This window comes from Myotis nattereri, assembly GCF_964212035.1.
Source record: "Myotis nattereri genome assembly, chromosome: 6".
Taxonomy (NCBI): domain Eukaryota; kingdom Metazoa; phylum Chordata; class Mammalia; order Chiroptera; family Vespertilionidae; genus Myotis; species Myotis nattereri.
Window position 1 is genome coordinate 83,402,703 of NC_138081.1, and position 25,133 is coordinate 83,427,835.

Sequence of the window (25,133 nt, forward strand, 5' to 3'; positions counted from 1 at the left end):
CCCAACTTTGAACTTGATATAATTGCCTACCATGCAGTGGGAGGAGCAACACAAAGTATTTGGAAATTGTCTGGAGTGTGTGGGAAAAGGCAAAAATATAGGCAACTGTGTTCGCACAGACAGAGCTGTCACAAGTGGTGCTCCGGATGGCTCTGCTGGGAAACAGCCACGCAGGTTGCGCGACAACAAATTAAATTTTACTTGCAAAATGGAGTGCTGTTTTCTCATTGTAGAAGAGCACCATATGGGCTGGCAGCAGCCCTGCTGCAGAGCAGGTTATAGAGTCAGAGAACTCTACAACTTACCATCTGTGAAGACTTGAGCTAAGTTATTTCTCTTTCTGTGCTGAGACTTTGTTTCTTTGTCTATAAAATGATAATGTTAATTCCTAATTCAAACACTGTTGTGAGAACTAAAGCCTGGAGGCCTAGCACAAAGCTATCAATAAATCGTAACGATTATTACCAATGGGTAGTGATAGTATATAAAACAATTTAAGTGATCCAATGGTTCACTTTCATTTAAATACAGAGCTTTAATGCTCCTAAGACAGAGACTGGGTTGTGCTTTAAATATATATATATTGATTTCAGAGAGGAAGGAAAAAGGAGAGAGAAACATCAATGATGAGAGAGAATCATTGATCAGCTGCCTCCTGCACACCCCACACTGGGGATCGAGCCCACACCTCAGGGATGTACCCTAACCAGGAATTGAACCATGACTTCCTGGTTCATAGGTTGATGCTCAACCACTGAGCCACACCAGCTGGGCTAGATTGTGCTTTTATAATGACATTTATCCTGTATGATACTAACCAGAATAAACATGAAGCAGTTAATGATCTGGTTATTACTTTAGAAAATAATGTTTTCAGTTTTAGAGGTCAAGTTTCTTATTTGCTAGTATTTACTACATAGTTACTATGAACAACTTATAAACTTAATTAATGGGGGTTTTAACCATCGTTCTAATTTCTTCGGCTACATTTTTTTGGTTAAAAACATGACTGGAGAAAAAAAATGAATCTGTTTCATGTACTCTGATGCATCAGGATATCATCTTATTTAAAAACAATTTAAGATATGGATGTAAGTCACATTACCATTTCCAGTAGCAAGCATTTATTAAGAGCCAGCTTTAAACATCATACCATAATTAAAGCTTCATTTGTCCTTGCTTTCCCCATCACTTACTGACCCATTTCTCTGCTCTCCTTTGCAACCTGATTCCCCCAAATAGTTGTCTATACTCTTCACAACCCCTCCCTGTCTCTCCTCTCACATTCTCCTAACAGGCTTTCACTGCCACCATTCTACCCAACTGCTAAGGTGACCAGTGAATGACCTTTATGTTGCCAAATCTAATGGTCACTTCTTAGTGGTTATCTTTTCAGTAAGTTGATCATTCTCTCCCATTGATAAACTTTTATTCTCTTGGTCCAGGACACCACACTTCTTTGGCTTTCCTTCTTAGTCTCCTTGGCTGCCTCCTCTTCTTCCAAACCTCCCTCATTACTAATATTCTCTAATACAAAAAGCTGTGCATATCCATACCAATAATAGAGTAATAAGCAAATTGTCCAGAACACCATCACAGTAACAGTAACAACTGAACAGCAGGATGTATGGGGAGACCAGGCTGGCACGGGTGGGGGGGTGACAGGGGTGACCAGGCCAGCAGAGGAAGGCAGTTGGGGGTGACAAGGTCAGCGGGGGGGAGGGGGGAGCAGTTAGGGATGATCAGGCAGGCAGGTGAACAGTTAGGTGCCAACAGTCCTCGGGCCTAAACTGGCAGTTGGACATCCCCTGAGGGGTCCTGGATTGGAGAGGGTGCAGGCTGAGTTGAGGTGGACCCCCCCACACACACCCCCGCACAAATTTCGTGCACCAGGCCTCTAGTTTAATATATATAACTTAATGAGACTCTTCTCTTTAGCTACACTCAATCTCTTGGTGATCTCACAGTCTGTGGTTTTAAACACCATATACGTGATACCTTGTTTTATTGCATTTGCTTTATTGTACTTGACAGACAATTCATTTTTTACAAATCAAAGATAATACCCTCCACCAGCAAAAAGATTACAACTCACTGAAGGCTCTGTTGATGGTTAACATTTTTTAGCTGTAAAGTATTTTTAAATTAAGGTATATACATTTTTAGACATAATGCTATTGCACACTTAATAGATTACAGTATAATATAAACATAATTTCATATGCACTGGGAAATACAAAATTCTGTGACTCACTTTATTGTGATATTCACTTTATTGAGGGGGCCTTGAACTGAACCCAGAATATCTTTGAGGAATGCCTGTACATGCCAATGACTCCCAAATAAAATCTCTAGAATAGACATCTTCCTTGAACTCCAAACTTGAATATCAAATGCCTATTAAACCACCCATAAATGTTAAAAACATGTCTGAAACAGCTCTTATGGGGAGAGATTCTCTTTTCCTTTAAAAATCTGCTACCATCTTAGTTAAGGGAAACTCCATTGTGCCATCTACTCAAAAAAAAAAAATTGAAATCACATTTGATGCTTTTCTTTAACTCCATATCCAGTCCTTCAGTAAATTCTATAGAGTACACCCAGAATCTGATGTTATCACTACTATCAATCTTGATTGAGTCACCATTAGCTCTCATGCGAATTATTTCATAACCTAACTGGTCTCTCTACTTCCAACCTTCCTCCCACTCTCAATACTGTTTAGTCTCAACTCGACAACCAGAGTGATGCTTTTAAAATGTAAGTCAAATAGTGTCTCTCCCGCAGAAACAGCGATCAGACTGTCAATCCCCAGAGGGAAAGTAGGGGAGGGTGGGGGTAAGGGGAAGAGATCAACCAAAGGACTTGTATGCATACATATAAGCCGAACCAATGGACACAGACAACTGGGAGATGAGAGCATGAGTGGGGTTAATGGGGGGATGAGGACACATTTGTAATACCTTAACCAATAAAGAAATTAAAGATTAAAAAAAAATAGTATCTCTCCTCTGCTCAACATTCTCCAATGGTTCCTTATCCTACTGAGAATAAATGGTCAAGTACTTACCTCTGAGGACCCAGAGATTTCTACATTACATGCTATCTCTGTACATTTTGACATCAGCTACCACCAATATTTTCATCCCTTTCTCTGCTCCAGCCACACTAGACTCCTTGTTGTTACTTGTGCCAGCCAGGCATGGTCCCACACTTGGGCCTCTGCACTGGCTGTCCCTTTGCCTGGAACACACTTTCTACTATTAGTCATGGAGATTATGCCTCTCACATCCTTCAAGTCTTTACCCAAATGTTGTTCCCCAATGGGATAAACTCTGACCACCCTGGCAACCTATCTGCTTACTTGTACCCTCAACTCTCCCTTCCCCTTTACTTTGTTTTATTATCTCCATTGTACCCATTGCCTTCTAGATATTTAAATTTAATATTATGTAGTAATAGTATTATATATAAGTATTTATAAATGCTTAATATTTAACTTACTATGATTATTATTGTCTGTTTCATCCTCGCTGATTGTAATCTCAACAGAAATTTTTATCACTTTTGTCTATTATTCATTCATGTAGTGTGAGATACTGAATAAAATCAAGGGCAATGCAAAGGCTCTTGGTCTGAAACTGGAAGGTTGAAGCTGATGTTTGCTACAATGGAGAGCTCTTGAAAGAGGAGGCTTGGGGCAGGGAGGACCAGGCATTTAGTTGTGAGTATATTAAATTGAGATGCTATATCAGTCTGTTTAGACCAAGGTTTTTTGCAGTAAATAACTCCAAAAATCTTTTTTTTAATATATTTTTATTTACTTCAGAGAGGAAAGGATAGGAAGAGAGAGATAGAAACATCAATGATGAGAGAGAATCATTGATCGGCTTCCCTCTGCACGCCCCACACTGGAGACTGAGCCCACAACCCAGGCATGTACCCTTGACCAGAATCAAGCTCAGGACCCTTCAGTCCGTAGCCCGATGCTCTATCCACCGAGCCAACCTGGCTAGGGCAACTCCAAAAATCTTAATGCTTTGGAACAAAAGGGTTATTTCTTGCTCATATTTGTGTCCATAGCAAGTTGGCTCTGGCCATGCAGATTTCATCCCATGACTCAGGCTGAAGGATCAGGGATGTTTCTGGTGTTAGGACAGAGGGAGAAGAGGGCACCTAGAGCCACATGATGACCCTCAAAGGCTTCTCAGAATTGGCACATGTCACTTCAAAGCACATGTCACTGACCAAAGCAAGACACATGTCAATCCTGACATCAACAGAACAGAGTTAAATGTAATCCAAGGTCTGAAAAAGGCAAAAATATTTTGAACAATGATGATACAATATACTACAGATGCCAATTTGACATGTAGGTGGCAATGTCATTAGGTAGTTACATATATGAGCCTGAAGTTCAAGAAGGAAAGCTTCAGAATACAGCATTTACATTCATGAAATTAAAAGAGATCACCAATGGAGTAAGTATAGATAGAAAAGAGGAAAGTTCCAAAGGCTGAGCTCGGGGCATCTCAGCATCTAGACCAGTGGTTCTCAACCTTGGCTGCACATTAGAGTCACCTGGGAACCTTTTTAAAATCCTGATTTCTGGGCCTCATCCTCCAGAAATTCTGTTTCTTTGTTACTAATGTGGCCTCACCCTATAACAAAGAAACAGAATTTCTGGAGGATGAGGCCCAGATATCAGGATTTTTAAAAAGATTCCCAGGTGATTCTAATTTGCAGCCAGGTTGAGAACCACTGATCTAGACATTAGGAAATTGAGAAATAGTCAAGCAACTGAAAAAAAGAAAAAGTGGTCTGTGAGAACCAGGAGAATAGGAGAAAGTGGTGTCCTGCAGGGAAAGCAAAGGTTGTTTCAGGTGGGAGGGAGCCATCTGTCACAGGCTGCTGACAGGATGAGAAGAAGAGACCTGAGAACTGAGTGGAGATCACTGATAAAGCTGATAAAAGTGCTTTTACTGTTGGGGTTGGGGAAGAAGCCTGATTCTTTCCAGTGGGTATAAGAGAGAATGTAAATACATTAAAGGCAGCAAGTCTGAACAGAACAAACATGATTCACAGGAAAAAAGGAGGTACACACACAAAGAATACCGGGAACCATAAGCCACACTGATAAGGATCAGGAAAGGCAGAGATACTGGAATTTCTGAGCACAGGAGCAGAATGACTGCTGCCAACTCCAAGCAAACACGTGTCATTCAAGTTCATCTTTTCTCGTGTCTCTGTTCCTCCCAACCTGAGGAAGCTGCATTAACTCATCAGACTCTCCACAAGAATTATCACCACCTTTATCACATTTTATTTTTTTATAAATATATTTGTATTGATTTCAGAGAAGAAGTGAGAGGGAGATAGAAACATCAATGAGAGAGAATCATTGATTGGCTGCCTCTTGCACTCCCGTACTGGGGATCGAGCCCACAACTCGGGCATATACTCTTGATCAGAATTGAACCTGGGACCCTTCAGTCTGCAGGCCGACACTCTATCCACTGAGCCAAACCAGTAGGGCCCTTTATCACATTTTAAATTCCCTTTCCTTGTATCTCTAAACTCTTAGTGTTGGAGTACCCCAGGGCTGACTCCTCACTCTTATCTACATTTACTCCCTTGATCTCATCCAGTCTCAAAGCTCTAAATATGTATATGCCCATGACTCCCACACTTTTAACTGTATTCATACCTTTCTCTAAATCAAAATCCAATTGCATACTGGATATTTCCACTCAGCTGCCCAATAGATTGAACTGCTGATCTCCTCACTACAAACCTCTTTTATTCACAGACTTCTGATCTTGGCTGATGGCAAGCTAAGCCATCCAGGATGAGATCCTGTCAAAACCTCCATTCCCATCAGCAGGAGAAACTTGCCCAGTATCATCCTATTAGTCCTTGACAAAGCTGCTACCCAAACTCCAGCAGTCTGATGGGACATGTACTCTTTACTATGGTGCTTTGGCAAGGTTGCACAAGGATATGTCTAGAACAGTCCTTTTTAAAATTTTTAAAATTGATTTTTAGAGAGAGATAAGAGAAAGATTGAGAAGTATTGATTTTGTTGTTCCACTTATCTATGCATTCATTGGATCTTCTTGTATGTGCCCTAACCACGGATCAAACCTACAACCTTGGCATATCAAAACTATGCTCTAATCAACTGAGCTACCTGGTCAGGGCAGAACAGTCCATGTTTGTTAAATATACATCTGGATTTGTAAGAAAATGCCTAAGGGGATATATACCAAATATAGTTGCAATGTGATCTCTGAATCCATAAACTAAGGATTGATGTTTTTTCTTATTTATATGTATATTATACATCTACAACAATGAAAATATATTACATTTGTCATAAGGAAAACATCCTAACAATTTTTTTTAAATTCAGGGTTCCAGATGGATTTAATTTCCTTTGATCATTCTCTGTGTCATAATGTCATTCTATAAATTTTTAAACATTTTATCTTTATTGTTGAAAGTATTATAGATGTCTTTTTTTTTACACCATTGACCCCCTTCTCCCCAACTTCTGTCCCCTCCCCAGGCCTTCCTGTTGTCTGTCCATGGGCTATGTATATATGCATATAAATTCATTGGTTAATTTCTTCCCACCCTCCCTTCCATAAATTTTTTAGTTGTTCAACCCTGATGTCAGAAGTTCACAGGGCATTCTCAGGCAGATTTCTTGGTATCCCTGGCTGAGACGAACTATAGAGCTGCTACCACCATATGTCTGACACAGTGTAGTGTTTCCATTTTACAGTGAGGCTATAGTAAGGACGTTGTTGGGTTTGTCTTAATCTCATAAAGTATCATCTCAACCTTTGAACACCCTTTTTTCACATCCTAAATAGAAGTTTTCTGAACATAATTACAAAGACCTCCCCTGGCTTATATTCAGTAAATAGAAATAAGTGTTTGCTATTTCACCAGTGTCTCGAGAATATTAGTTTTTCTGAAGGTGAAAGAAAAACAAACATGTCCACATTTCTCTCTCCTTAAGAAAAATAGTATAAAAGGAAATACTTAAGGCTATAGAGGCTTTTGCCTGCTACTAACTATTGCATGTATGCTGGCCTCCACTGCTGGAACGAGTGAATTGTCTAGGCAAGGGAAGAAGAGAAGAGAGTGTCTGTGTGTAGGAGAGGGGAGAAATTTCCAGTTTCGGATTAGTAAACTGCCTTTCTTAGAGCTCTCTTTGAACAAATATTGGCAAGTGGCCCAGAGTCCCAACTTGTGGCTGTTTGAACTTTGCTAAAGGACTTTAAGGGAAGTCTGTTGTTCTTAAATGGAAACTGTAAATCATCTGTAATGGAAAAAATGACAAAAGAAAATAAAACCCCTTATAACGACTTTCTTATTCCTGTTATTTCCCTGACAAATGATTTCACTTGTCTACAGAATATAATGCAGACACTTCGGGGTTTTTTTTTTGTTTTTTCATAATGCTTTCTTTCCTAAAGGCCATGTTTTCAAACAAATCATTGAAGGTAATTCCTACTTTTTAAATCAAGAACAAGGTTACACTTGGACTTTGCGTTTCTGATAAAGAATTCAGCAAAACAAAGTTTGATATGACTAATACCATAATAGTCCTAACTTACCTTTGTCTGGCTTTTTCAATTTTTGAAGGCACGTTCATATACATGCATTCTATTCTCTTGACGTCTCAGATAGTAGATATTATTAACCCTATTTTAGAAATGGAGAACAAGGGACTCAGGGAGATGGGTCAGCCTACTCAGGACCATTTCAGCTGGTGGATGATAGAGGGGTCCATCTTGCAGGCCTTTTAGGAGCACCAGAGGCACGTCCTGCTTCCCCGAAATCAACAGAAAACAGCTACTGTGCAAATGAGTACACCTCCACCTAATGTCAATTTTCTTGTCAAATTCACACCTGTATTTCTCAAAGCCAATAAATCACATCTACAACATTCATTCTGGTTCTTATTAGCTACCCTCAAAGAAAAAAAAATCTCTTTACTCATACCCCAAACCCCCAACTTTTCTCACCACTATGTCTTTTGAAACTCTTTCCACTATAAAGGCACAATTTCACTGTAAGTATTCTAAATCTATAACCTCAACCTCTTCACCGAACCATACCTTCACCTCTTTTAACTGAACTCTGGCATTCCATCAAGACGTCACTTCCCCGAGACCTGACAAACAAAAATGTCTTTTCTCCCCACTTTCCAACATGCTAAGAGATTTGGAAGCACTGTTGGCATTCTCTGAGTTTCTAACTGCCAGTTCCAGGTGGCTCCATTTCTACCGGTATGCAGCTTCCCACTCTCTGCCCCCTTTTGAATTGCATGCTATAGCATGAAGCATAGTCACCATCATCCACTGGGTTCTAGGCCACTGCCTCTGATGCACAGAAAGCTTCAGCACCTGACCCACAGATGCTGCCAAACTCCAGCTGTTATCTCAGGCAACAGCCTTGGCATCCGAGTCACAGCTTCTCAAGCACCTGGATTCCAGTGCCCTTTGCCTCCATTCCTCTTCAACATAGCTCATTCCTGTGGCAAAATCCTAACTTTATGCTTACCCAGAGTCCCTGAAAACCTGAACTTCAATATCTCTCTCTTTTTAAATGTTTTTATTTTATTTTTTTATTGCTTAAAATATTACAAAGAGTAGTACATTTGTTTCCTTTTCAATTTCTCTTACAAACCTCGGCAAGCACTCATCCCAGCAACTTTCAAACTCTCCCAACTTCTTAGTACTATCTGTTCTGGATCTTTCTTCAATTCTTTGTCACCCTGCCATGAGCTGGGGAGTCAGGCTCCCTCAATTTGAAGCCCATTTCTACTATTTAGTAGTGATTACACCTTGAACAAGTCCTTCGTTTTTCAGGTCCTCCATTTCTTCAATTTGGAAATAATAATGGTTGTGCCTATCTCATGGTCACCGCAAGTTATTATGAAGCTTAATTGAAATATTATATGTCAACTGCTGAGAAGACTACCTAGCACACAAGTGTTCAATAAATGCCTACTGTTACTACAACTGAACTGCTTGGTGCTGCTTCTATTTTAGAAAATCACATAACCGAATTAGTAAGTACCAACACATGCCCAAATCTATAAACAAAACACAAACCAACGCCTTCCTTTTTTCACCCCTCTCTAGATACCGACAATTTAAGGACGACTCTTAGAAAATACCTTTGTAGGGCCTCAGACCCTGTGATTATCATCATGTTAACTATTTGTCCTCCTCGCCAGTAGATAGGATTAACTGACTAATGTCTATTATTCTTAAAGCAGGAACAGTAAGGATTTCATGTGACCTCTTCCCAGAAGACAGACTAGGAGAAACAGGCAGAAGACATGAATAGACATCTGCCAAACAAGAAAACGTGAATGGCTAAGAAACATATTCAAAGATGTTAATAGATAGTAGAGACTTGTCTTTGTTTGTTGCATGTATTTAACATGCTCAACTGGTTGGAGCATTGCCCCATACACCAAAAGGCTGCAGGTTTGATATCCTGTCAAGACATGTGGAGGAGGGAGCTTATCAATGTTTCTCTCTCTCTCTCTCTCTTTCTCTCTCTCTCTCTCTTTCTCTCTCTCTCTCTCTCTCTCTCTCTCTCTCTCTCTTTCTCAAAATCAATAAGGAAACATATCCTTGGGTGAGGATTAATATATACTCAAATTACACACACATATGACATATGGTTAATTTTGTGAATATATAAAGAAAGCTTACAAATCAGTAAAATAATGAATAATTCAGTAGGAAAATGGACAAAGAACTTGGACAGAATATTCAGGAAAAGAGATATAAACATAACCAACACATAGAAAGCTGTTTAACATCATTCATAATTAGAAAATTAAAATTAAAATAAGATATCATTTTGGCAAAAATTAAAAAGATATTAATATTACCAGTGTTGGTGAGGCTGTGAGGTAACTAACTGGCATACTCATACACTGTTGGTATAAACTAGTATAACTTTTATGGAGGAATAACTAATAGCATCTTTTAAAATAAAAAGCACACTCTTTGACTCACTGCTAAAACCTATCTCAGAAAAATACAATCATAAAAGCACAAATCTTCATATACAAGAGTGTTCATGAAGAATTCTTTGTAATAGCCAAAAAAAAGTTCATTAATGAAGAACTATTTCAGCAATAAAGAATGGGATACATCTACAAATACTGATACGAAATATTGTTCATTATATATTGTTAAATTAAAAAGGAAAACTGAAGAACAGTATGTACAGTATGCTTGTTTATATGAAGAAGATATAGGTAAGTATATATGCATAAAAATACTCAAAAAGGAAATACAAGGAACTTCTTGTGGTTGTTACCTCTGGAAGTGTAGGGAGGGAAATGTTTGCTTTTCATTAAACTCCCTTCTGTGCTGTTTGAAAACTACCATGAACATGTATTAGTTCTATAATTCAAAAAAGAAAGCTTCATTTAAAAATATCTGAATGGGAGCCATTGCAATATGTCTGAAAACAAGTTGTTAGAAACTGTGCTGTTGTCTTAGAAGATGAACTTTTCTTTGCAACTTTCGCATTATTAGTTGATTCCTCAATTTGAAGAAGGAATTTATCCATTATTTTATCTAATAATAGTAGTCCTTATTTGATGCCAGGTACCATTTTAAGTGCTTTAATCATCATATAGTCATGGGGTGGTTGCTATTATTAGTATCCCCACATTGTAGAGAAGGAAAATGAGGCACACAGAGGTTCAATTACTTAACACTAGATTGCTCAAGGAAGTCATTTTGACTGCTTTTTAATTTCAATTAGAAAAACAATTATGTATATAAGGACACAATGTCTTAGAATTTTGTGACTTTTTGTACAACATATAAATGCGTTTATTAATAATTGTAGTTACCTCCCCCTCCTTCATTTCCGGTATATATATATGTGCTATACCTATATTGCCCAAAAGCAGTCATTTTGACTGCTTGGGGGGGGGGAATTTTAAATAATCAAATGACTCTTATTATTGAATTGAGTAATAACAGTTCGGCTCTGTATTGAAATAACAGTTTTCATTTTTTTTCGATTACCGTCACATGATAACATACAAGTACATGATAAATTGTCGATACTTGATACGTTGCAGTTGCTCAATAAGCTAAACTAGTACTTGTTATTTGAATCTTTATGCAGTGATACTTGTTCTAATAAGTTATTTATTTTATTTCTTTTGCGCCCTAAATTCATGAAAGAAATGTCGAATAGAAGTGAGTTATTGGAAAAGCTAAGGAACATAAGTGCAGAGTGCTCCGATATTATTCTTTCACAATGCAGTCATTCTGACTGCCTTTGGGCAATATAGGCATATACTAAATTTCAGTCTTTCTAGTGTTAATCAGGTTCTCTTCTCTTATGCCTTTCGATCACCCTTCATTCTAACAGGTTGATGTTGAAACTCTCTCCACATAGAAGCAGGTTGCCTGGGTGTGCAGAACTGTTGTCTGAGGCATTCTTGGTGGTTCCTTGGTGGTTCTGAGACTGGATGCACAATTCTATGTAAAGAATTAAATTGTTTAATCTTCTGTGGTCCCTCATGCATTGTAGATGGGTTGTGCCTACTGAGGGATATGACATCCTACAGGGATGCCATGGGCAGTAAACTGTCCCCTGTAAGAACAAAACACATGCCAATGGCCAAGGCATGAAATTTTTGAGACAAGGACTGGGCAGTGGGAGAGGTTTTTATTACCGTTGGTTAGTGATGAGAATCAGTAATCCTATAGAGAGCCAAGTTTTCGGTTTGAAAAGACTCTTAGGGAACATAGCCTTTTGCTCACTTTATTAACTGACTACGTAAACAGTGAGACACACACCATTATGGTAGGTGGTGTGAAGATCCATAATAACAGAGACAAATCAAAGTACTCAGAACTAAAGGTTCTCTTTTGGTGAGGGAGTAACAGTCTAAGTTCATTGCTGATGAAATATGATTTGGCTGAGCCATCTCTTGATCTTTATCTAGAGCTGTGCTGTTCAATACAGCAGCCACTGACCACATGCAGCTAAATTTAAATGAATTACAGTGAAATGAATAAAAAATTCAGCTCCTCAATCACCCAGGACCCATTTCAAGTGTTCAAGACTAAAATGGGAGCTAGTTGCTACCATAAAGGACAGTGCAAATTCTGGAATGTTTCCATTATTGTAGAATGTTCTAATGAGCAGCATTAATCTAGAAAATAAACAATATGTCACCAAAGATATTCTATAAGGAAACACCATTTTGATGGCTTGATTGACCACACCTGAGAGGCCCTATCTAGTTTTTATTTTCAACCGCTGCAGATTTTAAATAGAAGGGATGACAGTAAGAACTGAAGATTTTGGGGGTGAATTATAAAGCCTAATTTGAAGGCACCTTCCTTCAGGGGATCACTGTGGATACTGGTCATAGAAAAGGGGGTGGGAGCAGAGGATGAATGCTCAGGTTAGGATTTTCCCGGAATGAGAAGGAGTGTGTGACCTGATTAGGCGGAAGGAAGTGGTTAAAGGTACTTCTGATACTTACGCAAGGGGCACATATGGCTGACCTTGTTTCTGGAACTTGCGTTGGTTTCTGGCCTCCTTTTCTTTATGTGATTATATTGGTAAAAATTGGTTAGGCATCTTAAGTACACAATCTTAGCTTCCATTTCTCAATGCCTTTCTCAAGAGGAAAGTAGTTGTTTTATTAGTCTTGTTTCACATGCCTCTAAACTTTAGAAGGAATTAAAGCAAGGGAAATCAAATGAAGGGTAATAATACTTCTCACACTAGTTCAGGGTATCCCTAGTGGCTTGTAGCATGGGAACATATCTAAATCTTTTTCAACAGAGTCTGGTGAGACATTTGATTGCCCTCTCCCACCCAAGTCTTTTGATGTAGACTCAAACTGAGGAAGTGAGAATCAATGAAGCCTTCCTGAAGTCTTCATCTTTCAGGGTGGCGGACAGGATGCCAAGGAAAGCTGATCAGAGGATAACATGTCCATTGAAATTAGAAAGTAGGTCAAAAGAGAATGTTAAAAAGAGAAGAAAACTATTCAAAGAATAGCTAGAAGGATAAAACACAGGGAAAGTGGTAGATTTTGGGCCAAGATTGTCCCTAGTAACTACAACAGAGGCAGTTTTCATGAATTGGTGAGAGAAGAGGAGGATGGCTACAGGGATTGAAGAGGGTATTTGCAGGGTGGCATTAAAAATAAAAATAAAAACATGAGTGCTGGACATTATTTAGTCTTGGCTATTTCATCATCCTCTCACACAAATAAAAACTCTAGTGTCCAATAAATACCGGCTGAATGAATGCTTGGTAAAGAAAATCAGACTGAATGCATAAATTCCTTTATTGAAAATATTGGGCTAGCACTGCATTACATATATTCAATATTCATAAATGAAGGGCCACACATTTCTGATTGGGCAACACTGTTTTAAGTAGAGAACACAGCATCTGGATATGCTCTCACAAGTACGTGTAATATCATGGACTAAACTAGGTAAGAGTGAGCTATATGCAAAATGACTGTTTTGTTTGTTAATAGCATATGGTTGCAAATGGCATAAATGGTAAACGTGATCATCATGAGACATTCCTGATATCTCACACCAACACATGATTTAAAGAGCAGATTACGGTTAAACTGCCAGTATGTTTTTCATCAAGAATTCTCAATAGAAGAACTCAGGAGAAAGCACACCCAGGCTACAGACTTCGGATTTTACAGCATTCATTTAAACTTGTATGGAATGTCAGTGGAGTTAGGTAACTGTTGATCTGACCAAAGGCCACTTGGCAATTTGTTCTCTTTTATAAACAGTCTAAAATAAGAGAATAATCTAAAGGAAATATTCTGCCCGCTTAAGGCTTACATTCTAAGAACTGTTTTATTTTTCTAAATGCAGTTATATAAATACTACTTTTGTTATTGATTTTTCCCTTCCGAGATGACTGGGGATGTAATTTATGACAGACCACTTCTCAGCTTTGGCTATTACTTGAACATGTTTTACATTAGCAGTCTTTGGCTTTCATAAAAGTCTGGCAATCAATAATATTGGTTAAACTTTAACAAGGTTTTATTATTATATTTAACAAAACAGTGTTTTATGATGTTAAAAATGGGTTGATGTTAAAAAATAGGCTTTACTTTTTGTTCCAATTTTGGTATGAATGCATTTCTTTGCATTGTTTTTTCTCAAACAAGGGAGTCTAGAGACCAAGACAATTGGGCTAATTTGATATTTTCCATTTGATATAAAATATGCAGAAATTAAAACACTCAGTCCCTTTAAAAACAGAGGCCTGTTTGATAGTGTAAAAACTTGGGGGAAATTATGTGAAAACACTATGAAAATAAAGTTTTTGTTACTAACCACAAATGATTTTATAAGAAACAAACCATTTTCTATTCCAAAGCAGGGTTTGTTCTACTCTAGGTTCATAAAGGTATCCACTTCTGTAAATATCAAGTCATAACTGTGAGAAATGGCTTACTCTTCTTTACACAACTACGTTCAGAGCAAGTAACTAAAAATATACCTTTTTAATGACGACATGGAAAGCTGGCCTATAACTGTCAAATCAATGAACATTGGTGATGAGTTTTCTAAAGTTCACAATTAAGCATATATATCCATGTATATGCTGTTTAAGATCTATCACCCTAAACAATCAGGGCAAAAAAAGCTCAATATAAAACTATATAAATCAAGTGGAATTGTCGCCAAAACATAGCACATTTCTTTATTTCAAGATTTGACACATTGAAAGAAAAAAAACTGGCAACACATTTCAGACAATATACTAGAAATAATAAATAAAAGTTTCTTTTAAAAAAAATCATATACAAATTCCCTTGAAGTGCTATACACTTTCAATTTTTCTAAACGAGACTAACCTTTCCCATGGCAAACTATAGTATGCTGTACATTTTGGTAATGAAAATTATGTTGATAAATACACAAGGCATGTATATATTTCCACAGTATCTTTTTTTTTTTTTCACAGTTACCAAAAATAAAAATTGCATTCAACTCATACATCTATAAATACTCTGATTCTTCACTGTATGGATTTGATGAAACTGGGAGTACAAGTCTCTCAACAATCTGGACTTCCAATTTCTGTCGTCAGTGTCTGCCTTCCACAGGCGCCTCCCAGGATCTCTCTGCAATGTGATCGTGCTCTGAGATGACGGCAGAAAGAACGCACGGCGGTGGGAGGAGGCAGTCAGGGCTGGGGCTTTGTCCTCCAGCCAGCTTTAGGGGAGCTGACCAAACCCATTCCTTTTAATGTTGTATTTTAAGGCAGCCTGAATTTCACTCGAATGTCCATACCTCGAGGTCCTGAACTATGAAGTCTTCCTTTTTGGAAAGAATATCATTATTGAAAGTGCTACAGGAATTGCTTCGGCCATGGTATAAATCAGCATCTAGCCATAAACCAAATCGTCCCCTGAAAAGGTTTAAAAAAAAAAAAAAGGGTCAACTCATTTCAATCTTAGGTGGCATACTTTCTGTCCTCCCCTGCCCCATTCTTCTTTCATTTATGCTACAGAGAGACAAAAACCCTAAACTGCTTGTAAAACAAAGGGTACATTTCCTTTAATTCATTTAAGTGATCTGTCTTTCCTAAAAGGCAAGTGGTAGCAGTGCCTCATTTAGACACATAAATAAACCATTTCATCTCTCATTCTTAATGTCATGGGAGGCCACTGTCCTATCCTAATTAATGTGAGCACCGGGACTAGCTAACATCAGCTGGCACCAAGGTTTTGGTTACCACTCCAGTCAGGTGGTAAATTAGTAACAACAATGAAAACCTTACCCTCCACCACCAAGTTCCAAGGAACTTATGTCTCCATTGATAAAGTATGAGTTTTCTCCACTCCACTTAAAGACCTTAGGATAGAAACACAAGACAGAGAACAGTCATTTTAATCTGGAGTCTTAACGAAAAAAAGAAACATTCGACTATTTCCTCCGGACTACCCATTGGCTGAAGAAGCACCTGACTGCCAGGCCTTTTCCACCCCAGGATGAGACCTCCTAAGGCAGTGGTTCTCAACCTGTGGGTTGCGACCCCTTTGGGGATCGAACGACCCTTTCACAGGGGTTGCCTAAGACCATCGGAAAAAACATATATAATTACATATTGTTTTTGTGATTAATCACTATGCTTTAATTATGTTGAATTTGTAACAATGAAATTGGGGGTCACCACAACATGAGGAACTGCATTAAAGGGTCGCGGCACTAGGAAGGTTGAGAACCACTGTCCTAAAGGATTATGAAGTCAGAGAGATCTCCCAGGCCATGTTCACTCTGACCTGCAATCCCTCCCTAGACTCCAGAGCAGGCAGAAGAGCAGTTCCCAAGGCCCCTGGAGAGACCCTGAGCAGTTTGTGTACTATAGTCATCCTGTTGACCCAGGCTGGAGGGAGTCCAGATGGGGTCCCGGGACAGCTGCTGCTCCAACCTCACCCACACCCTGACACTGTGACACTGGGAAATCAGATATTCTCCTATCCAGGTACCTTGAAATTGGGGCTAAATGTGTAGAGAAAAGTTTCGCCTGTGCCGTAATAGTGGTCACTGAACTTGAAAGGATGAGTGGCATATGCTCCGAAAATCTGTTAAAAAAAAAAAAAAGAAAGAAATGTTATCTACTTTCAAACCTAAACCACCCAAAGACTTGCTGAAATGTGTTAACACAATCCTGAGATCTCATTATACCTCTTTCAGCAAAGATCCTTACTAAATTGGAGCTCTTAAATAAGAAGGACCACCAGCACAGAGACACAGCAAATGTCCCCAGCTCTAACTAAAATCCAAGGGGCTCAGAGAACTTATTTGTCAAAGGCCAACAACTGTTTCCATGTTAAAAGACTTCCAAAGTGCACCCGGGAGACAAGTTTCCTTTGGTGACTGCAGACAACACAATGGGAACATTAAGCAACAAGAAGCATCTTGCACGCAGAAATGAGTGGTTGAGAGAACAAAGTCAAATCTTCTTTGTTTTATAAGTGGAACTGTAGCCAGACATTTTCCCAGAGAAAATCAATTTTTCTCTCTTTTGATTTGTAAAAATGAGTTCTCAACATGCTTACTAAAACTCTATCCTTAACATGACTGATCCCATATATCTTGGTTCAAATTGGCTTTTAAGAAAAAGCCAACAGTTCCATAGACTACGGGCTTTAAAGGTGATTTTGATGTATTAGAATCAATGGTTCTTCTATTTTTCCTTGTTGGGGGTTGGAAGGAGCAGCGTTTTCAGGCGTAGCATGTCTGCAGCCTCAGCGTCCTCTGCTTCTGCTCGGATCCGGGTCAGTAGTGCAGGAGTGAGGGTTGGCAAGAGGGAGCCTATGTGTTTTCAAAAATGTAGGTAATTCTGATATAGCTTCTATTCCAAATCCCTATTGCGAAATGCTGCCTTTAAATGGGGGTTAGCTGGAAAACGTAATTTTTCAAAATTATTTTAATTGAATTCTAATCATTGTGGAATCTCAGTTCCTGGCTCCTTGAAATGCTAAAAATTAGGTAGCGGAGAAGTCTAGAAACCCTTTCTAACCAATGTGCCTCATACTTCCTGCTACCAAACCTTCCCATACTTCCTGCTACCAAACCTTCCCAGTTTGCTGCTAAGAATAAACGAAAGCAAACTAACAAAAAGGTAAAAAATCCATTCCCTTCTTCTGGGGCTCTTCCAGTAAAAGAGCTAAAATTCAATTGAGCTAGGCATCTATCTTTAAAAGCATGTGCTAAAATATAACAAGGGCAATGGCCATACATGGAAGACAGTGGGCCCCCTCCTGATCAATGAACAGAAAAAGGCATCCTTACTCTTTTATCCTCCACAAGAGTCTAAATAATTAGATTCTTTCTTTGCTAAACTTTTCTTAGCAACATGGAAATCTGTATAAGAACCAGGATTGGATGAGACTAGGGAATTATTATTGATTTTGTTAGGTACTAGTATATAGCATTGTGGTTATATAAGAAAATGTCCATTTTATATATTAACTTTTCTATTAACTTTTTAGAAAATTATATAAAATAATACGCACGTAATAGTATTGTTGGATCTATAACACATAAAAATTTAATATATTAGGCAATGTCAGGACACAGGAATCCATGAGAATAACTGAAGACAGCCAGAAGTGGTAAAAGGAAGGTTAATGTAACAAAACTGGTAAATATATATATTTGCTCTCCTTTCTTCTTTCAGCTTCTTTAGTAGATAAAAAAAATTATATAAAGTAGTCAATAACAATTTATTGATGGGTTTGTGATATAGATCAGTGTAATATGTACAAAAATTACCATAGAAAGTGGAATGATATAAAGGTAGCAACTGCCCTGTCTGGTTTGGCTCAGTGGATAAAGCATCGGCCTGCGGACTGAAGGGTCCCAGGTTCGATTCTGGTCAAGGGTTTAAAAAAATAAAATAAAAATAAAGGCAGCAACTTTGAGGAGAGCTTCAGAGCTCGGAGGCTTATGCTCTGTCTCTTCCCCTGGAGGTGGAGCTCAGGACTCTGCAGAGCTGGGGCTCGATAAATGAGCTTGTTTTATGAGCAGGATGCGGGGCAGGCAGAAGCTGGTCTTGGCTCACCTCACCTGACATGACACGTCTGCCCCACAGGCTGGGACAACGGCAGGAGAAACCCCTGTGTTCTCAGCCTGCCAGGCCCCAGGTAGAGCATCTGTCCTATGAGTAGGGGCAGGTGGATGAAGAGAGCCCTTTACCTCTAGGCCACACAGGTATGGAATTTAGCTCCTGAAACGGTGATCTTGGTCAAGGGCTGGGGATCTGCCTCTAGAGAAGGTGTATCATAACCCTGGCCTGGGAGAGGGAGCCCCACCTTCTGTCTGTCAGTCTGAACTGGGCGTGAGTGGAGGCAGCAGGCTGTGCTTCAAGTGCCACGGAAGCTCACCATTATCACCGAAATTCGTTATATTTGCTTGAATGAATGTTTCTTCACTAGTATGCCCTGAGGACAATCTCCTGAGACTTTATGTGATGACTATTTTCGTAATTCCCACCAGGATGGCTGTTTCACTGGGGACTGCCTCTGCAGAGCTCCATCCTGCTGCCATTCTGCCTACGTAATATTTTTATATTAAAATGTTCATTGCCAGAGAAATTTACAACTATTCTTCTACCATGTTCTCAAACACAGCAAAGCCACAATCTTGCCTTGGGGGTAGATGGGATGGGGTAAGAAAGTTAGTGCTTAGGTGTCTTCAAACAGTACCAGTGGCTTGAGAGTACCAGATTCTATAAGATCCACCCCCGACAAGCAGTGTAGAGGCCTTCTTTACATATGTGCTAACAGGAAGCTGGGTGGAGAGAAAGCTGGGTGGAGATGTGCTTCATCAGCACTTGCCCCAGGCAGCCAAGACATTCCCCAACAAGTGTGTTATCTTATGTGAGGATTTATGTCTGTAGTCTAAAGCCATCTAGCCTTATCACATCTAAAACACTGCACCTAACCTCTCAAACATTTCACTAAATCCCTAAGTAATTCTACTTTAAACCTCTGTTTTTTTTACTATTTTAAGTTTTGACTTGACTCTACCCACTATTCAGCTGAATCATGGTTAAGTATATTAACCAGGAAACAATAATAGTAACAATGATAACATCTAAACTCCTCCCCAGAATTCCTAAGCTGCAATAGTCACAGGAACAAGCCCAATTGAGAAAGAATGCCTCAATACCCCATTTCTCTGTTAATTTTTCCCAAGGCAAACTATAACAGTAAAGATCTATTTCCTCTAAAATGATCATAATTATATGGCTTCACAGCAAGCTCTTCAATGCTTAATAGTGTCCCACATGTAATAGGCATTCATTATACATTTTATGAATGAATGAATGAATGAATGGCTGTTGAGTAAAACCTGCTTCAATACCAGAAAGAGAAAAGAAGAGCATCTATATCTTAAAAAATGTAAAGGAATTTCTTCTTGGTATACAATACACACAAAACAGAAATAAAGAAAGAACAGACTTGAAAGAGACCTTCCTTTTGTGAAGCAGGAGCCTGACTGGGTGGTAGATAAAATGTTCCAGGGAAGATTCTACTTGCATGCCAAGCTGACTGAGGTGAGGAGTACTAGTAGGTAGATGGGGAAATATCTAGATTTCACCAGTGCCTCCAAGACCGACCACCACAGAGGTAAAAGTGCAATGAGCCACAGCAGAGCATTCTCCCTGCTGTTTCATAACAATTGGGCTCTTCCAGTACAACACACCACGGCCTTGTCTAGCTCTCCATCTCAGCAACCATACAGGCAAGGTTTGTGGGTACTACTTCAGCCACCTGAAAAAGTCCTGGTAAGGCACTAGAATTTCTTTCTGCAGTTACCACCAAATCCAGACTTGACTTTCTCCAACTTCTCCAGCTTGAGGTTGTAGAAGTTTTCTACTGTATGGTAAGTACATGTCGAAAACTCCTCAGAATGTGACTGTACTTGGAGATATGCTCCATTTTCTTTGTTAGGGATGCATTTTTGAAGTGTGACATGATAAGTGGGATTTACTCCAAAACACTCCAGCAAAGAAAAAACCAATAAAGAAAAGGCAGATGAAGTTTATGTGGCAAAATCCTGCTAACTTGTGGGATCTGGGTGATGGGAGTTCCTGGTACTCATCTCTACCATTGTGTAGCTTTGAAAATCTTTATTTAAAAAAAATGTTTTCTAAGAGAGAAAGAAGCCTCACCTGATTATCCATGTCTTTGATAACCAGCAGGACAGGACTGTCTAGCGATGCTGACTTCCGATAGAGGGTTTTCAAGCTGGTCCCGTGCTCCAATGTGCTATATGCGAGTCTCCATGGATACCCTTGTACCCTGGCTGGAAGGCGTCGGGCCAGCTACGAATCCAAAGATGGACATGTAAATAGACAATTCACCCACAAACTACTCATGAGCTTGAGACACAAAGGACATGCCTGTGGATCAAACTTAAAATTACACTGATTTACATACTGTTCCCCTTTACTCTGGGCAATTATTTGCCACTGTAAACCAAGGGAGAAAAGGGGAAGTTACTCGTTGGTGGTGTCGACCTTGGCAGGACTGTGCCTCCCCGAGCACAGTATAACTCTCAGGGGCCTGACTGTGGGGTCACTATGCCATTATACACTGGGGGGTAGAGCACCTACCTAGCTTGATAGCAAAGCATGAATTATTAGACATATGCTCTCTGTTTTACTCTTCAACCTGGCTTTCATCAAACAGTTCATGTTTCTCCAATTGTTCTACCAGTAAACCCTCGCAGGCTCAGAGCTGCTACTGACAACTGCAGTTTCCCACAGAAGTGACAAGAGACCTGTTTTATGCTGGCAGTCAGATGTAGTCTGTCCTCAATCCATCGGAATCTTTCACTACACTAACATTTCACTTCAGCCTGATGGCCATGAACACCAATAGTGCATCTCTCCTCAAAAATACTAACGGAGGAGACTGAAGTCTTCAGAATGCTGCATATCATCCCCGTATCAGAACAAACCCCATTTCTGCAACTGCTTGGTCAAATCTCTTGGCTTTCCTGGGCCTTTGCAGACTCATTTGTAAATTGAGGGAGTTACACTTAGTGATTCAGTAAGGTCTCTGAGACTCAGGTCTATGCTGCCTGATGGGGGAAGTGGAAGAGGCTCCTGGCTCAAGGTCAAATGCAAGCACATTATATAGCATTTCATTAAAAGGAAGTAACATTTTCAGAAAGCATCAAGTAAAACTACAGAAAAAGGAAAACTTTTCCTAGGTGTAGGTAGTTTTCATAAAGCAAATGAAATGTATTTGCTAAATGGTTTTTATTGAGCCTGATAAATTAAAAACAAACACTGGAACTCTGCAGTAATCACTGGAATAAATTTGGGTCCTAAGTGTGTTAGTTTAGAACACTTTAAATATTGGTTTGAGCCGTAGCTGGTTTGGCTCAGTGGACAGACCAGCCATGGGCAAACTACGGCCCGTTTGAAATGAATAAAACTAAAAAAAAAAAGACCGTACCCTTTTATGTAATGATGTTTATTTTAAATTTATATTAGTTCACACAAACACTCCATCCATGCTTTTGTTCCGGCCCTCCAGTTCAGTTTAAGAACCCATTGTGGCCCTCGAGTCAAAAAGTTTGCCCACCCCGGGATAGACCATTGGCCTGCGGACTGAGGGGGTCCCAGGTTCAATTCTGGTCAGGGGCATGTACCTTGGTTGCGGGCACATCTCCAGTGGGGAGTGTGCAGGAGGCAGCTGATCGATGTTTCTCTATCATCGATGTTTCTAACTCTCCGTCTCTCTCCCTTCCTCTCTGTAAAAAATCAATAAAATATATTAAAAAAATACATATTGGTTTGAGGCCCTGCCCAGGTAGCTCAGTTATTTAGAGTGTTGTCCCACTACACCAAGGTTGTGGGCTCATTCCTGGTCAGGGTATATGAAGAATCAACCACTAAATGCATAAATAAGTGAAACAACAAATCAAAATCTCACTCTCTCTTTTTCTCTCCCCTTCCCGTCTCTCTCTCAAATCAATTAAAAATTGTTTTGAAAACAAGAAATGGCATTTTGTTCAGGTTTGAGAGAGGGCTGTAGTGTCTGGCCAAGACCGCACACTCCTGAGAAGGCAGCAGGGACCTTTCTCTGCCATAACCTTTCGGAAGCAGAGAAAAGGACTCTGGCCTTGGTTAAGCTGCTGGTCTTCATCTAAAACCTGGCTCATCCCTCACCCGGAAGGAGAGCAATGTGCTTAGGGTGGGGAAATGCTTCTTAAGGCTGGAAGCCCCCCATCCTCAGCCCCCAGGGAGGACCACCTGCTCGATGTGCATGTTCTCCAGGAGCGCGCTGTGGGGCTGCAGAATCGGCAGGGCTGTCTCGTCATCGTCTTCATAGTAGCTGCACGTGCTCTTCCTGCGCTTTGCCTCCTCGACAGTGATGATCTGAAATGCAGAAGACAAGTAAGTTAAAACAAAAAACAGAAAAACCCTGATGTCTGCTTTACCTTAGCCAGCTAAAATCAACCTCAGGTACACAATATCCCGCAACATGTGGAGTTTTAGCAGCAGGACAGAAATTGAACCGGGACTTTGGGAAATGGTTAATTTTTCAATTTCAGAACAAATGCAGAATTTAACATGGTACAGCTGAGGCACTTAATATGTACAAATTAAAGTTGCAAGTTTTCCCTTTGATTATTGCTGTCGACTGCTCAGTCCTAGAACAAGAATTATGTGTAACTCCACAAGCAACTTATGCCCTTGAACTGCCCCTAGTTATTCCCCTTTGACTTGCATCTAAATTTGAATTAAGGGACCAATCAGAGATCATTCTATGAGTAAGTCTTCTATAAATAGGGACATTGGGAAGATAAGATACTTCTTTAAAATTAAGACTCCTACTAATGTTTTCTCTTAAGATTGTGCACATAACAACCAACCCTGATAGAAATGACAAATGGTAACAGCTACCAGAGTAACAATCCAAAGAAACACAAATTTAGTCTAAAAGACAATTAGGTTATGATTCTTTGTGTACAGTTCAGGAGCTAAAAAAGTAGTCTCTCCTTCAAAAGTGAGAAAGGTGATGCACACAACATTATTCCATTATAACTATGCTTATGAACTACCAAAATCAAGTTCACCTTAAGATGTGTTTTTTTTTTCCCCTCCTAAAGTCTGGATAAATCACTGAATTATTTTTAAATTAAAGACACATATAAAGTGACTAATTCACTACCAAAATCAAGTTCACCTTAAGATGTTTTTTTTTTTCCCCCTCCTAAAGTCTGGATAAATCACTGAATTATTTTTAAATTAAAGACACATATAAAGTGACTAATTCACTAAAATTCCTGCATACCAGTATTAATGACTTTTGCATTATAGAGAAAAACATTTAAGTTATACATAATAAAAGTTGTCAGACAACACACTACTTGATTTCCAAAACGCACAGTCATGGATATAAAGCACCTGCCATTGCCTGAGCCAGATTTACAGGTAAGGAAATTAGCTTACACAGGCTACCATCTTCTCAAGGGGAAATTCTTAAAGGAAACACTATCAAAGAATCACAAACCCAGCATCTTCAACGCATTACATGAAGCACGTATTTTTTTGTGAACTCTACATTTAACGTGGGTTCAAAATGAAGCTGTGGAAAGCAAAAATCAAATATGAACACTTTTACTCCAAAGAGAGGGGCAAACCACACCGTACCCATCTTTAAAACCAATAAGATACCTGCTGGGGTTGAAATGCCTGCACAATCCTTTCTAATCAAGGAAGCATTTCAAAACACAGCGTGGCAGACCTCTGAGGATTCACAGGCACCTCATTCGCTCTCAGGGACTCCAACGTACCTTCACAAAAGGTTCTTGGTTAGGTCTGGCACAATAGAAAATCTGAATGTCCAAGGGCAATCTTCGGACCCTCATCCTGAGGGTGAGAACTGCCTGCTTGCTTTCTAAGGAGGAAGAGGTTTTTTCTCTGCCTGCTTTCACACCACGGCTCCCTGTAACCACGCTGAGCTACAACTGTTTTTGCAGTATCTCGTTTCCTGCATGGTTGGGTTTCTGTTTCCCTTAGGAGAGGGTTCAACATTTCTACAGGAACACACCCAAATTAGGATTGAGAACAAACACACACTTCCTGTCAGGCAGAGCTGGGAGGCTGTAAAATGACACTTTCACCTTTGAAACGGTGGTTTCCTAAGGGTGGTACAACAAACCGCACTGTTTGCTTCTTTTTTCTTTTTCTTCTTATACGCGTTTTCCTAACCGTCCTTTGGCTAAGCCAGCTTTCCTGACCCCGCCTTCCCGGGCTTTTTTCAGCACCTTCTCTAAAGCTAAACCATGTTCAACTTGACGGAGTTTCCCTGGCATCAGCTGGAATCTCAGGGGAGGGATGAAAGGGAGCCTTTACCCCAGCGAGCGAGCCAGGCTCACTGTACTTAGAACAATGGCATTTCACTTCAGTTCCGTGTGTGTTAAGTGCGCGCAACTTAAAAGAGTGGGAAAGCATCTGCTTCATGTGAGCCTGGGGAACATGGCACTTTAGATTCAGTTTTTTTCAGAACAGCTGGGGAAGTA

At 39.6% G+C, this 25,133-nt stretch overlaps 1 protein-coding gene across 4 annotated transcripts in view; it reads right to left on the reverse strand.

Annotated features, from left to right (window-relative positions):
- Positions 1–13,356: 13,356 nt before the first annotated feature.
- Positions 13,357–25,133, reverse strand: part of NCOA7 (nuclear receptor coactivator 7) — a 116,648-nt gene continuing 104,871 nt past the window's right edge. For 3 of the 4 annotated variants that reach the window (XM_081094224.1, XM_081094225.1, XM_081094223.1), the window contains 5 exons: positions 22,858–22,983; positions 20,764–20,916; positions 16,568–16,663; positions 15,859–15,932; positions 13,357–15,486 (listed from right to left, as the gene is read on the reverse strand). In XM_081094224.1, the coding sequence (XP_080950350.1) occupies positions 15,351–15,486; positions 15,859–15,932; positions 16,568–16,663; positions 20,764–20,916; positions 22,858–22,983 (585 nt within the window). In that variant the 3' untranslated portion in view covers positions 13,357–15,350. Of the gene's footprint in view, positions 15,487–15,858; positions 15,933–16,567; positions 16,664–20,763; positions 20,917–22,857; positions 22,984–24,404; positions 24,616–25,133 lie in introns of those variants that run through there. The other variant, XM_081094226.1, reaches the window with a different exon arrangement.